The sequence below is a fragment of the Rhinolophus hipposideros genome, assembly GCF_964194185.1.
Source record: "Rhinolophus hipposideros genome assembly, chromosome: 10".
In the NCBI taxonomy this organism is placed as follows: Eukaryota; Metazoa; Chordata; class Mammalia; order Chiroptera; family Rhinolophidae; genus Rhinolophus; species Rhinolophus hipposideros.
This window is the reverse complement of record NC_138056.1, coordinates 47654592-47670235: the sequence shown is the minus strand read 5'-3', so window position 1 is coordinate 47670235 and position 15644 is coordinate 47654592. Positions and strand designations below refer to the sequence as shown.

At 41.1% G+C, this 15644-nt stretch overlaps 3 protein-coding genes across 13 annotated transcripts in view; 1 reads left to right on the top strand and 2 right to left on the bottom strand.

Annotated features, from left to right (window-relative positions):
• Window positions 1–5301, bottom strand: part of PAAF1 (proteasomal ATPase associated factor 1) — a 36458-nt gene extending 31157 nt beyond the window's left edge. For 3 of the 9 annotated variants that reach the window (XR_013994355.1, XR_013994356.1, XM_081064990.1), the window contains exons 1-2: window positions 5198–5301; window positions 3624–3664 (exon numbers count right to left, since the gene is read on the bottom strand). Coding sequence is in view for 1 of the 9 variants with exons in the window: in XM_081064990.1 (XP_080921116.1) it covers window positions 3624–3664; window positions 5198–5244 (88 nt within the window). In the remaining 8 variants the exon portion in view is untranslated. Of the gene's footprint in view, window positions 1–3623; window positions 3665–5166 lie in introns of all 9 variants that reach the window. The other 6 variants (XR_013994357.1, XR_013994358.1, XM_081064991.1 and 3 more) reach the window with 3 other exon arrangements.
• Window positions 5302–5395: 94 nt separating this feature from the next.
• COA4 (cytochrome c oxidase assembly factor 4 homolog) lies at window positions 5396–12729 on the top strand. Of its 3 annotated transcripts, XR_013994354.1 has the most exons (3): window positions 5396–5483; window positions 7345–7710; window positions 10578–12729. XR_013994354.1 is itself a non-coding variant. In XM_081064988.1 (2 exons), exon 2 carries the CDS (start codon window positions 7357–7359, stop codon window positions 7609–7611), a length of 255 nt encoding a protein of 84 aa, XP_080921114.1. In that variant the 5' UTR covers window positions 5396–5483; window positions 7345–7356; the 3' UTR covers window positions 7612–8274. The 3 variants fall into 3 exon arrangements, 2 of the variants coding, with proteins under 2 accessions (XP_080921114.1, XP_080921115.1); XM_081064988.1 differs by lacking the exon at window positions 10578–12729 and having other exon boundaries at window positions 7345–8274; XM_081064989.1 differs by lacking the exons at window positions 5396–5483; window positions 10578–12729 and adding an exon at window positions 5894–5949 and having other exon boundaries at window positions 7345–8274.
• A 1148-nt stretch (window positions 12730–13877) lies between these two features.
• MRPL48 (mitochondrial ribosomal protein L48) overlaps window positions 13878–15644 on the bottom strand; it is a 55939-nt gene continuing 54172 nt past the window's right edge. Inside the window, exon 8 of the mRNA XM_081064987.1 lies at window positions 13878–15132. Coding sequence (XP_080921113.1) covers window positions 15058–15132 — 75 coding nt within the window. The 3' untranslated portion in view covers window positions 13878–15057. The remainder of the gene's footprint in view (window positions 15133–15644) is intronic.

Here is a 15644-nt window from a genome sequence, read left to right as displayed (position 1 = left end):
AGATCAATATGAATATACGCATTTATCCACAGTATACACACATAATACATAGTCAAGTTAAGCTTCATTAATCTGGAAAATATGCTTAAGAAGAACACTGCTTTTGCAGTGATATGGGCTAAATATTATCCTAAACATAAACATATACACTTGGAAGGATGGAGTTAAAAACTCTTCTTATTCTGTACCGTATTTATACGCTTCTGTAACAGTTCATAAGACTCCATTTACATTTCTGACCTCCCCACTAGACTGTGAAGTCCTTGAGTTCAGAAGCCACCTGGTTGCTACAAATTATTCAGCAAATAACTGTTCTACCAAACTGAAATTCGAGGAGTAAGAGGGAAGTAAAATGCATCATGGATTCACACAGAGTGGGAGGGCTTCTAGAGAGGGTAGGACTTGAGTAGGACCTTAAAAGAAAGATAGGACTAGGACTAGAAGATAACGAAAAGGAAACTTCAAGTCAGGGAGGGGTCATGTCAAGAACAAAAGAAAGTCAGAAAGAACAAGGGGGAAGGAAGAATCAATACACCAGTTTGGTTACAACAGTCATGGAAAAGGTAGCTGAAGGACATTAATGAAGGAACTTACCATCTAGGGTAGAAATTGGGACTAGAGAAGATCTATTATAGTGAAAAAGCTTTTGGCAAGCAAGTGGTGCTAGTGAAATGCTAGTTCAGAAGGATGCCACAAAAATAGGATTGAGGAACTCTGCAAATCCCTCCTGGCTTCACTAACTGCCCCGTGAAGTCTGGCTTTCATGAGACATCACTTCAACTAATCTCCTGTCAGTACCCTCAATGAACTCTCTACCTTTGTAAAGTCACTAAAATGATCTCAGTCTTGTTTTTTTTTACATAATAGAACTGGGATTAATCCAACCTCTCACCTTCTGCATTTCTACATGGAGGCTGCTGAGTGCTGCCACAGAGAAGGACACAACTGTGCAGACTGGCACCACTACAATTCATGTTTCCGAACTCTGTACAGTTTTGCAGTCCTTTTGCCACTTCTATTCCTCACAGCAGCCACTTCTCATGACACCCATCCTGCCATCAAAACCTTCTTTCTTAATAGCCAAAATGTGGAAAGAACTCAAATGTCCATCAATTTTTTTCAAAAGTACATCAATTGATGAATGGATTAAAAATGTGATGTCTCCATTAAAAGATAGGGTGGCTAAATGGATAAGAAAACAAGACCCATATATATATATATATGTATATATATATATATATATATATATATATATATATATATATATATATACTGTTTTCAAGTGACCCACTTCAAATTGAAAGACACACACAGTCTGAAAGGGATGGAAAAAGATATTTCATGCAAATGGAAACAACAACAAAAAAAGCTGGGGTAGCAGCACTTACATAAGACAAAATCGACTTTCAAACAAAGGCTGTAACAAGCGACAAAGAACCCAGAGATTCCACTTCTGGGTATTTATCCCAAGAAACCCAAAACACTAATTGAAAAGACATATGCACCCCTATGTTCAGTGCAGCATTATTTACAATAGCCAAGATATGAAAGCAAACTAAGTGTTCATCGATAGGCAAATGGATAGAGAAGATATGGTACATAGGTACAGCCATGTGGATGGACCTAGACGGCAGTTTGCTAAGTGAAATAAGTCAGAGAAAGAGAAATATCCTATGATTTCACTTACATGTGAAATCTGAAAAATAAGATAAGCAAATAAAACAGAAACAAACTCAGATACAGAAAACATTTTCATGGTTGCCAGATGGGAGAGGGGTTGGGAAGATGGGGAAGGGGATTAAAAGTGCAAACTGCCCGTGATAAAAACAGTAATGGTGATGTAAAGTACAGCATAGGGAATATAGTCAATAATACTATAGTAACTATGTATGATGTCAGATGGGTATTAGACTTATCAGAGTGATCACTTCATAAGTTATATAAAGGTTTAATCACTATGTTGTTGTACACCTGAAATTAATATAGTATTGTATGTCAACTGTCATTGAAAAATAAAAACTTATTTTAAAAAATGTGGTGTATCCATACAATAGAATATTACTTGACCACAAAAAGGAATGAATGCTACAAAATGGATAAAGCTTGAAAATGTTATGCTAAATGAAAGAAGTTAGACACAAAACGCCACACATTATAGGATTCCATTTATATGAAATGTCCAGAAAAGGCAAGTCCATCGAGCCAGAAAGTCAATTAGTGGTTGCTAGGGGGCTGGGAAGAGAGGATATGGGAAGTGGCTGCTAAAGAGGATAGGGTTTCTTTTCAGGGTGATGAAAATGTTCTGGAATTGATAGTGGTGATAGACACACAACTCTGTGAATACACTAAATCCCCTGAATTGTACACTTTAAAAAGGTAAATGTAATGGTATGTGAATTATATCTCAATAAAGCTGTTATTTTTTAAAAATGAGAATCCTAATAGTATCTACTTCATAGGGTTGTGAGAAATACAAATATATGAATAGTATCTAGCACACAGATAGAACACATTTTATTTCAATAAAACTATTTTAAGAATAAAACAAAAAGCCCTCTGCCTTAAGAGCTGACCCTACCTCCAACATCACAAAGAAAACCGAGGCTATAGGACACTCACAAATTTCCACGTCCATGCCTATGCATTTATTTACATCTGCACTTACCTTCACCTTCTTTCATCTTAGTCTTTTAGACTTCATTCAATCTCCTTCTCTCTTCCCTAAGACATTGGTATTTCTGTTAGTCTTTCTCTCCTCTACCTACAACCTATATTTTACTTGTTCTCCAATTAATTCCCATCTTAAAAATAAAACAAAACCTTGACTATAAACCTTCGAGTTACTATCCTCTCTTCCATGTGGCACCAATTTCCTCAAAAGAAAACTGTTTCAAACTCTATTTCTCACAGAAATAGAATATATAAAGACATCAAAGATATCTGAAATGCAAAATAATCAGTAAAACAACATTCTCACAAACTTAGAATTTTGTTTAATGTTACCACACTAACTGCAAACAAATGAATGGGAATAACAGGAGTTTCGTTTGAAGGGAAAATTGTTAAGACGTGGAAACTCTGGATATGGTAGGGTGACTCGATTTTGCACTCTGATGTCTAGAAGGATGGTAACTTTAGAAATGAGAAAATTAAGAAAGAAGCCTGTTTGACAACAGAAGTGCTCAGCTTGGTTTTGGATGTGATAAACTCAAGATAACATTGAGAGCTTCAAGCAGAAACAGTTAGCAGACAACTGTTCAATCTCTGCTTGAAACTGAAGAGAGGCCAGGGCTAGAGCTATAGATCTAGGAATCATCCGGAAGGTCACACTTGACGCTATACAACTACTTAGAATACAATAATATACAGCTAAGAGACTGTTTTAAATGTATCAGCAGCGTCTCCATGAATAAGTTTATCGCTTCCAAATGGAAAACCAATCTGAAGACCTTCCCCTAGAATGGAGGAGATGGGGTGATATCTGATCACAGACTGGTCAAGAACATTTGAAGACTCTGAGCACTGTGCCAGGAGATTGGGCCAGGAGAAAGTAGGAAGCTCTCTTGCAGGGGTAGTAAATCCTTTTTCTCTAAAGGGAATGCATATAGACTTAAGGACATTACCTGGGGGGTGACAGCTCAGCCAGGCCTCCCCTTCATCCTTCCTATGAAGAGAGACAAAAACCTAATTAGGCTCACTCAACACTGAAAAGGATGCCACTGGTACAAGGGGAGAAAGAAGATCATATAATTTCCAGTCTGGCCATACTACTTAGACATGATCTAGTCTAATATCTCATCCAGGCATGTTTGTCTTATTCTAAGACAAACTTTATTTGTTGAAGATATTTGTGGATTAAGTGTTTAATACATCTATCTGTTGGTTCAATGAAGTGCAAATATTTCATCAATAGGGAGTCACTATTCATTTGTAATTGCACAGCTTTGCAAAATCGGGAATAGTTTATATTTAAATATTGATTGGGATTATTGTAAGCCAGACCCTGTGCTAGGCACTTTGCATATAGCATCATTAATCCTGACAACAATTTAACAAGATATCTTTTATTAATCCCCAAGTTAAAGGCTAGAAAAACTGAAGCTCAGAGAGAAATGACTTGCCTAGCTATGAAGCAGAAAATGAAACCTGGGACTAGTATACAACGTCTGTGCTCTACCACCTCAGACTTTTCATGTTTTAGAATGCACTTCTCCAATCATCCAAATCGTTATCTCAGCATCCTGTACACTCTTAGGGTATAACAGAAAGGGACTAGGCTTTTAAGATCGAAAGACATAGGTTGCCAGCAACTCTCCATCACTTATTAGCTGCATGATCTGGGGCAAGTTACTTCCTCGGATTCTGATCCTGCATTCTCTCGTAGGGACCTAGTCGCCCTCCATAAATGTTAGTGGTCTTCCTTTATTACCTATCACACACTCTGTGTTATAGTAAGTAATGTGTCCTTTATTTCAGCCCACTTAGTAAGGTGTAAGTTTCTTAAATACAGGAATGTTTTATTCATCTTCACCATTGTTTCAATTTGGCAATCCTTATTAGTAATAGAAATTGTCATTCACGGCACTACTGTACTCATCCTGGTGAACGCACACTATTATGGTCGATAAATATGTTAAATAAATGAATGGTGTGCTGTGCATTCCCAGTGAAGCTGTCACCTGGAGAGCAGGAACCACCCCTTAAGTTTAGGGCACACACTAGGTCGGAGTCTGGACATCGTAGGTGCTACATTGTTGAGCAGAATGGTCCGATATGACTAATACACCATCAGGGACCGAGAAGGATACAAAGATTCCATCACACGGTAAAAGACAACGTGGTGGTGGTGAGTACTGGGACTTTTGCAAATAGCTGACGACCCATAAACATTTGTTAAATGACTGACTACTTGGCCTCCTGCCTCCCAGTTTTCCTGTCTTTCTACAACTCATTAATAATCCTAGTTCTGACGCTGGGATCACACAGCTCTGATGTGCTTCCCTAGCTTCAGGATAGCTCTTCAGAGAATGAAAAACAACAACCATGTGGGTTTGAGACTTCGTTTTCTAGACCCAGTACTCCCTCAACAATTGATGAGGTAACCCCTATGGATATCCTGGATCGGCCATGACTCTCCTTAACGAAAAGGCAACATCCGCTACCCGCCTCCTCTGTCCGGGTCTGGGACTGGTTTCACCTGAGGGCTTGAGCCCAGTCGCTTTGAATCCTCAAAGGCGCCGCCATCTTGACCCCCACCTCCACCAGCCCGCCTCTTCCGCTCTTTCCCGGAAGTACGGTGGGGGGAGGGATCTACAGAGAAAGACCACCAATGAAAATGCGCGGTGGGTCCCTTCCCTTCCCTCCCTCTTCCGCGCGCGCGCTCCTGAGAGGTTGGTTCCCGGCAGGAGGGTCGGAGGAGTTCCAACTGCCTGCGAAGTGGACGTGCTGGAACGCACATTCGGGTCTTCTTGTCCGCGCGTTCGGTGAGCACTGCGTGCCGCTTCTTTGCACTCTGAAACGTAACGGGCACTGCGCGGGCGCATGCGCCCTCTCCTGAAGGGGGGAGGGGAGCTTAAGATGATTTGGCCACTTGGATATCTTTTGCTTTCCGGTCTTTTCGATGCGTTTCTGGTCCAGGCCTGCCTCCCGATCCAGCTGCCGACCATCTAACCTGCCGTTATCTCTGAGCAAGGGTCTTTTTTTCTTCCAAGGGAGGCTGAAGCCGGGATGTGGTGGGGAAAAGCGTGCGGTAGCGTTTACTGAGTCCTGTTGTAGCCCATGCATTTTGGCATCATTATGCTAATTCTTACAATAATTCTGCGAGTTAAATATTATCTTGAGGAGCAAACTAAAAAAGATTGCAAGATAAAGCGTGTGCTGGTATTCGAACCCGGATTTCTTGGCTTAAGATCCAAGCCACTTTTCTTTCCACTGTGCTTGCTCTAAGAGGTTTGTCCCCTGCCTTTAAAGAGCTCACTGTGTATTTAGGAAGAGGAAACGTATAGTAAGAGGACTATTGTGACGTAATTTGCTCAGGGTCACTCAAAATGTCAGTGACAAAGCTAAATTTCCAACCCGTGTGTTTTCAAAGCCCGTTTCCCCCCTCCTCAGGTTATACTGCCTCCAAAGCAAAGGAGTTTTATGTAGGGCTTTAACGTGTTTACATCCTTCTTGTGACTTCCCCTTGGCCCTCTAAATGCCTTAACATAGCTCACAAGGTCTGGTTATGATCAGATACTTTCTCAGTTTCTGTTGTTTTCTCCTCATATTCTATGCTTCCAGTCATACAGAACTTTCCAGTCCTCTCAAATTGTCTCAACCCCCCCACCCTGTTCTTTCATTGACCACCCTGTTCTTCTTTTCCATCTCTAGTTAACTCCTATTCACCCTTCAGCTGTCAGTTTATAAATCACTTCCTCCAGGAAGTCTTCCCTGCCTGTTTCTCCTCTTGTCTGGATTAGGTATCACAACTCCACTGTGTTCCCAGTATGAGCTCTCTGTATACACTGTATAGTAAACTGGCTGTGTATTGCCTAGATTGTAAACTACGAAGGCCGGAACGGTATCTGTCCTGGTCACTCCTGTATCCTCAACTCTAGCATGGTGCCTGGTACATGATGAGTACTCAGTGATGATTTGCTGAATGAATCAGAGACACAGGAAAGGCATTAAGGAGTCCTAGCTCCTTTACAGCCAGTCATGGTGAAATTTATACAAAGGCTGAGGCTATTTCTCTTCATTTCTTTAAGTTTCTTCTTTATGCTACCTTCTGCTGGGTATTCTGAAGTAGATGATCTTGGGAAGACAATCTGGGCAAATACACTTCACATGAAGTACTCTTACTTACCTCACAGACTCATCTCTTGCCCTGGCCGCTGCATGCTGTATTCTGTAGCCACACAACTCTCTCCATTCCACATGTCAAACCCTACCATATTTGGGTACTCTCCCAAGTGTTAAATTTTGTTCTTCGCAAGCCATAGAATAAGGCCAATAGAAGAGGGGAGATTAGTTCTTCTGAGCTTCTCCACCTAGCTTCTCCAGCAAGGTGATATTTTACCCAATTCAAATTCTATTAGAAGAATCCATTCGAGCTTATTTAGTGCTGTGCTAAGCATTCTCACATACTTTACTTCATTCCATTTCGTTCAAACCACTTTGTAGGCCTGTTCTTTGCCAGGACTAGTGCTGGGGGCACCAAGTTGAATCAGGCCCATTATCTAATTCATTCAAATAGCTTACAGTCTCCAAAGGGAGGCATATGTATACATAGACCATAACTGTGCAGTGTTCAGTGTTAGTTATAATCATGTCCCTACTCTATTTGCCTCCATTGATGTCTAGAGACTCCCAAAGATGTCAACTCAAGGCCATACCTGGGCCCGACAGGTGAAGAAGGAGGGTGAAGAAGAGGACCCACTGGACCAGCTCATCTCCCGTTCTGGCTGTGCGGCTTCCCACTATGCCGTGCAGGAGTGCATGGCCGTGCACCAGGACTGGCGACAGTGCCAGCCACAGGTGCAGGCCTTCAGGGACTGCATGAGTGAACAGCAGGCGAGACGGCGGGAGGAGCTGCAGAGGAGGAAGGAGCAAGGCAGTGCCCACAGCTGACACCCCAAACCGTCTATCCCCAGAGCATGGCCTGAAGAAACTAGCACCCAGCGAGGTCATGGGAGGAAGAAATCCTAAACTGGAAGTGTGGGCCAAGAGGTATAAAACTTGGGGATGGTCTTTGGGACTGAGGTTGAGAGCCAGGTAGCCATGGGTTTGCACATGACTGCCATCAAGAGCTGTCGGATTTTCATGGCGAGATCCTACATGTCCTTACCCGTCTTATTGCACAAATATGAAATACTGAGCAATATTCACCATGTAAAACACAGGGGGGTTAAGAGTTGCTCTGCTAACCTCCATCTTGGATCAGTGTGCCAAGTACTGAGCTGATACATGGACATTGAATTTTGTAAGTATATTTACAATCTAAAGGTAAATTGGCTATCTAATCAGGTCTTCATTTCTTCAGTCTTTGTTTCAACAACAAGTTTTTCTGAGAACGCCTCATGTTCTAGGCACTGTTAGATGCTGATGTGATGAATAATGTGATCTTTGCCTTCATGTTGCTTAGTCTAGTTTGAGAGACAGAAATAAAACAACACTGGAACAACTAATTCCTGCCAGTGATATAAATGACTTTATCTTTCACAAGTTGTTCTGGATGTTTCGTTCAGTCTAATGGAAGGAAGAAAGCAAATGGGAAAATAAACAAACTCTGCCTCTTGTATGCCAGAGTCTGTCGAATGAATAGATGCAGAATCTGACTTTAACACACTCCCAACCCAACACACATACAATGTTGGTTTGACATTTAAAAAGTACATTTAACATAAAAAGCAGATTTTTCCGCTTTTGAAAAATAGAGAAGTTGTCATCATGGAGCTTCAATTCCTACTTGACAACAATTTGCTAGAGCTGAATAAGGTTTCTCTTTTAGGTGGTTGTGTTCTCTGGTTAACAATAGTTGCCACCATTTCTTATTTTGTTTCCATGGAACCACATTACCCATTATATTACTTTCTGCCTAACCCTGTAAAGCATTGGGAGTGGCGAGGGAGTTGGGGGAATGAACCCTGTCATAGAAACTGAGATGCAAAGGGACATTCGTCATCAGTAATGTTTCGTATGTATGTGTGTGTGTGTGTGTGTGTGTATTAGAAGCAGAAATGTGAAGGCCCTAATACTACTTTTGTTTTGGTATTTGGGGAAGAAAGAGAAAAGAGGGGAGAAGATAGGAGGAATACCTATCTTTTTAAAGAATAATAGAATCCAATTTCAGCTTTCAAATGGAAGGGGATTACTGGGTGTATACTGTGTTTCCTTGAAAATAAGACCTACCCTGAAAATAAGCCCTAGTTAAGATCGTCAGCCAGACGGGCGCGTTTAGTATGTTATGACGATGTTCCAGTAAATGATGACATGGCTATTTGAATAAATGCAGATTGTTCTACATGAAAAATATAAAACATCCCCTGAAAATACGCCCTAATGTGTCTTTTGGAGCAAAAAGGAATGTAAGACCCGGTCTTATTTTCTGGGAAACATGGTATATAAAGATGAATCTCTGTTCAGTGCTGTAGGTCATCAGAGGGAGTAGTGTGGATTAGAGCTTTCAGCAAGTATCTCAGAGAAGGGATTTAGTTGAGTTGAACCTTTAAAGATGAAATAGATAATACCCATTTCTATCATAACAGGAAGGATTACCATCTGGAACAAAAAGTACCCAGAAATCAGAAAGAAAAAGCAAACTATGCAATTGAAAAGTTAACAAAGTTAAATATGCCCCCAAAACAGGAAAATGTAAATATATTTCACATCACTGATAAGAAAAATGCAAAATTTAAAAACAGTATAATTAGCTGATCTTCTTGACAAAAAACAGAAGTATTTATAATGACCAGTATTGGTGGGGATGGAGAGAAACACACATTCACACTATTGAAGTTCTCATAATTTAGTAAAGCTTTTGGAGGGCAATAGTGGGATCTATAAATATTTTAAATATTTAAACAGCATTTATTAGGAATCCTCTTAAATATATTTTTATAAAATGTCTGTACTATGATGTTCATTGTGTATAGGAGTAAATAAATGGTCACAGTGTGACCGTCATTCCATCAATAAGGACTATATTTGCTTACATATTTAAATCTTACATATTTAAATCTTTTACAACAGGAACATATCTATATATTAGCTTGTATAATTAAGATAGAAATAATAGGCCATGAGGTGGAGAGAGTCTAGCAGAGAGGATGGGTAGAAGGACCTCCTTAGCATGGCTTCCAAACCAGCAAAGTGGAGGGAGCAAGTTTTGGAGGGCTCCGGCCCTAACAGGGAGCTAACACTGGGTGGGTAACAGTATATTTGGGCAAAGGGTGCTCTGTTGCCACCCAAGCCTTTCCTCAAATAAATGGGGATAATTCCTATTTGATAGGCACACGGAAAGAATTAAATGAGATAATATATAATAAAAATTGTTAGCATTTATTGAAGCTTTACCTAACTTTTATGGAGCATTTAACCCACACTGTCTAGTTCCAAAGTCTGCTCTCAATCCCTACGATGTGCTTTCAAATCCCACTATGCCACTTACTAGCTGGGTGATTTGGGGCCACTTACTTAACATATCAAGATCTGTTGTAAAAATTTTCTTTTGTAAAAATAGTTATAATGCTTTCCTCACAGGCCTCACAACTAATGTAGGGTTGTTGAAAGAATGAGTTATTATTGGTACAGGAGGTCTTCAAATAATGTTTCATTCGATGTCTTTTCGTTATAATGAGACACGGTAAGAATTTAATGAGTTTATATCAATTAGCCTATAGTCAAATTGGTTTTATTATATGTCATTTTGCTTAAAGTCGCAGAACCTGTCAATGACATTAAGTGAGGACTTGCTGTAAAAAGCTTAGAAACAGTGTCTGGCACTTACTAAGCAGTCACTAAATGTTAGCTGTTATCGTCATTGTTATTGTGTGCTAGTCACTGTCCTGAGTTATGTTATCATTCAATCCTCAAAGCACTGCATCAACTCACCTTTCAGAGGAGGAAATAAAGGTCAGATTGAGGATCATCCTCCCAGTGTGTCTACAGCCTATGCTGTTCTCTGCTCTGTGCTCTCTCACAAGCCTCGGGTGCCCATTACGGCGCTTAACACAACAGTAAGTAACCATATGTAAATACTACTTTACTTTTTTCGCTGCTTCACGAAAAGGAAATGAACCAGTGCAACTGGACCACGGTCGTCTAGATCGGTATGCCTGTTTTTCAGTCTCAGCTCTGCAGCCCACAGCCATGGAGCTGGAGTTTAATGTGGTCCGTGTCTGTCCCTATACAAGCTACACCCACCTCTGTGCCAGGGATGAGTGGAGACACCTCTTGGCGAGGTGCCCACCTTGGCGAGGCCTAGGGCAGACTCATGATTTGGCTCTTCCCTGCAAGGTCCTTGGCGGAGGGCGTGGTCTGTGCCCAGTGCTCCGGTGCACTGGAATGTGTTTTACTAGATAAGTAATAAGATACTCCTCACACTCTCCCTCCCTCAGGTAAAGTTGCCACACTAAGTCCTGGACTGCTGACTTTAGAAATCCAAAGAGCGAGAGCAAGTCCGGGTGGAAACCTTACACTATCCTGCTGTACTGAATGTGAGGGCTCTCTGCTCTGCTCCAGCAGAGACTTAAAGCAGGAGAGGAAGTGGGAGGGATCCTTCTATTGAGCAGCTATCTTCTGAAGAGTTTTCATTTTTTTAGAGCCTGGGTATTCTTTTAGATGGTGAGCTGATTCCCTAAACCTTGAAATGTCTGAGAATGAAACTTATTCCAGGGGGAGTATAAGCTAAATGAATCATTTCAGATTCTCCAGGGAGATCAAATATTTGAAGACAAAAACGGCACAAAGAGATCAAAGTACAGATTAAACAAGCACAAGGCACATTGGCCGCCTCTGTCTGGAGTGCTTTTCCAGTACATCTGGTTTTAGACATACATGCCAGTGCATGCTCAGAGAACTTTCCTTCCTTAAGTACACTTTACATCCTAGAAACAGTGGGAACCAGGGATCTCTGAGCATTGCTATGGTGTCTGAATGGCCAAAATATCCAGATTCCATTTGTTTCTGTACAACTAAAACAAACCCTTTTAGAATCCACAGCTGGTAATTTCCAGGCTCTGTGGTGGGGGGGAAGGGGCAGAAGGCCTCCTCAGCCAGAGGAAAGGGACTAATACATAAAACTGAAGAATCTCCTGGCTTTAACTAGTAAAACTGCCCATTTGACCCAGGTCCTTTTTGAAAGTTATTGATCTACATAAAACTCCATTTCTAAAAATCTCAGTGATGTTCACTGAACCACAAATTGAGTGACCTGGAGCTATTCCTGGCTGTCACTGGTTAACTGGGTGACCTTGGACAAGTCTCTTTCCCTCCCAGGCCAGTTAACTCATCTGTAAACTGAAAGCCAAATCAGATTATTCCAAAGGTTACGTATTGATAGAGCCCAGCTATTCTGATTCCTAATCCGTTGACCTTCCCACTCTTCTCCTTCCCATCGTTTTTACAGCAGTACTAGGCATAGTTTAACCTAACTGAGGCAATCAAAACTAAAAGTATGCTGAAGGAATGAACTGATACATGCAACAACATAGATAAAACACTTGGGTAAATGAAGATAGCTACAAAAGGTTACATACTTATGATATTTATATGTAGTACTGGATAGGCAAAACTATGGCAATAGAAATGAGATTAGTGGTTGGTTCTGGGGAAAAATGAAAGAATGTAAGGGAACTTCCTAGGATGATAGAAATGTTCTTTATCTTGATAGAAGTATAAGTTTTATGGGGGACTGCGTTTTCAAGACTGGTCAAATATACACTTAAAATCTGTGTTTCACTATATACAAGTTATACCTCAATGGAAAAAAATATTTCCAAAAAGTACGCTGAAGAAGTTTAGAAGGTAATCTAATATTTACTGAGCACTTGCTAGCCCATTATATACAGTATCTCTATCTCATACTCCTAAAAGGGAGTTATCCCCATTTATAGATCAGAAAACTGAGGTTTAAGAAGATTAAAATAACTCACCTGAGGCCTCAAAACTAAATGTAAAATAAATTACAAAACTTTTGTTTTACAATTTTTGTTACCGTTTTTGTTACAAAACTAAATGTAAAATAAATGTTAAAAAGACCTCAAAAATAAATGTAGAAACTAGGTATAGCTCAGATTTGTCTGCCTCTTTAATAATAGGTTGTCTCAGGAAGGGAGAGGAAAGTATTTTCAGCTTAGAGCCAGGAGACTTGCATCCCATCTGATTTCACTGCCGTGTGATCCTATGCAAGGCCACTTCCCTCTAGGTCTTACTCTAGAAAGTCAAATGCTCATAATTGTTTTGTAACTTTGGGTTTCTAGCAATCAGAATATCTCCTGTCCCTCTCACAAGGATAAGGCAATACAAGCAATTGCATTCGTCTCAGGGCAGACTAATCATGAGTAATAAAGCCCTTTGACTCTTGTGAGAATAAATCATCAACTAGGTCAGTGACATAAGAGCTCCAAGGTGGCAGAACCCAGTTTCTCCTGTTTAAGAGAATCCTGACTCATGCCCCAGTGGTGTCATGGAAAGGGATGGACTGGGAATCAGATTTGAATCCTCCCAGCTCTGCTGGTGAGGTGTGCTGTGGACTTACGTAAAGCATTGCTCTTATCACCGGCGCTCCCTGAAATAGAGGGTTAGCCTGACTGGGTCCCAAGGTCCTTCAGCTTTTAATATCTTGTTAATTTATGACATCCTGTGCCTGCTTTCACAGACTAATAATAAGGAAAAGTGGGCAACTGGAAAAGACTGCTGTATTCCAGGTTCCACATGGGGTCCCTGTGACATTGCCATTGCCCTTGTGATGTGGGGGTGGTGTATGTCTGTGAGTTTACATATATTTATTCACCTTCTCTTCATGTCACGGCACTCTCTCAACTTCACACTCATCCATTATTTGCTGCTCTGTTATCTTCCCTAAGGGAGACACAGCAATGAGCAATTCTACAACCAAAACACCAGTCCTCTCCTGGAAAATTCTGCCACCCTCCCAGTGGGGTTCACTCGGCAGCCCTGGCCTGCTGAGCCTTAAGTGTGGGTTCAGGGAAGCATCTTAACTGAGGGCACCTGCTATCTTGACAGCCCTCCCTTAGTGTTACAGCTTGGGAGGAAATCGGAATTTCCTCTTGTTGCCTTTGAAGACCAGGGCAAAGGAACCGAAATAACTTCAGGACTGAACCAGGAGTTTCAGAAAGGTACATGCAATACTAGGAATCCTCTGAACTCCCACAGACCTCTTTTCTTAAAAGTTTTATTGGAAGTCTTAAAAATGTTTAGAATTCTATATTCTCTTCATAACACATTAGTGATTAGCCACTGGTGTTTTAAAAAGCCCTCCAGGTGATCCTGATTATGCTTAAGTTCGAGGACCAATGACTTAGATCAGGGTTTGACAAACTTTTTTTTTTTTAGATTTTTTATTTATTTATTGGGGAAGGGGTACAGGACTTTATTGGGGAACAGTGTGTACTTCCAGGCCTTTTTTCCAAGTCAAGTTGTTGTCCTTTCCATCTTAGTTGTGGAGGGTTCCCTTCAGCTTCAAGTTGTTGTCCTTTCAGTCTTAGTTGTGGAGGGCGCAGCTCAGCTCCAGGTCCAGTTGCCGTTGCTAGTTGCAGGGGGCGCAGCCCACCATCCCTTGTGGGAGTCGAACCGGCAGCCTTGTGGTTGAGAGGATGCGCTCCAACCAACTGAGCCATCCGGGAGCTCAGCAGCAGCTCAGCTCAAGGTGCCCTGTTCAATCTTAGTTGCAGGGGGCGCTGCCCACCATCCCTTGCGGGACTGGAAGAATTGAACTAGCAAACTTGTGGTTGAGAGCCCACTGGCCCATGTGGGAATCAAACTGGCAGCCTTCGGAGTTAGGAGCATGGAGCTCTAACCGCCTGAGCCACTGGGCCGGCCCCAGGGTTTGACAAACTTTTTATAAAGGGTCACATAATAAATGTTTTAGCTTTACAGTCTTTGTCACAACCACTCAATTGCCATTGTAGCATGAAAGAAACCATAGACGATATGTAAATGAATGAACATGGCTGTGTTCCAGTAAACCTTTATTTATAAAAACAGGCAATGAGGTTTTAAAACTAGACAGAGGGGGTAGTTGCACAGCATTGTGACTGTATAAAATACCACTGAATTGTTCACTTTAAAATGGTTAGTTTTGTGGTAGTAAATTTCACCTCAATAAATTGTTCATTACCAGCATATTTTTATTAGATGAAGGATTGGCTCAAAGGAAAGTGGTGACAATTGGCAAACATTACTCCACAGAGGAGAGAAGGCATTCCTGGCTATTGTGATGTGTATTTAAGATATCTAAGGGTCAGGGTTTCCTTCTTAACTTTGACCACCCAGGAAGCTCTCCCTGTTGACACTCAATATGTCCAATGCTGCCATGAAAGAGTCTACAGTGAGCTAGTTCAACTTGGCAATCAGTTCTTCCAGCTCTGGCCGAGCTTTGAACCGTCCCTTGAAGTCTTCTTCAGTGTGCTGGGGAGAAGAAAAAGAAAATAAATGGGAATTACTGCAAAGCTTTCAGTTACTCACATATGTACAGCATCAAAAAAGGATCCATCAGCCAGCTCTGTAGAGAATGAATCAAATTAAACGAACTTTTATTAAGAGTATCTATTATGTACCAGGCTTGTAATGGGTACCAAGGATTCAAAGCTGAATTGGACTTCCTCCCTGCCTTAAATGAACTTATAGTCTGGGTAGAGAAGACAGACTTACAAAGCACTAATGTCAAAATGCTATAAGTATCACAATAGAAGCACTTAAAAAGAGAATGCCAGACATTTTTTACTGAATATATTCAGTCAGGCTACAGTGAAGCTGTGAAGATCCAGGAAACTTCTCTCTAGATCACATTTCCCTGTTTGTGTTCTGATTCGTTATACTGTATGTGATCTTAAACCACGCTCTTTCTGCTACATAACTGCCTGAAGGGAAGGAATTTTGGGGTGTTAGGGCTCACACCTAACATCAGGATGCTGTGATAG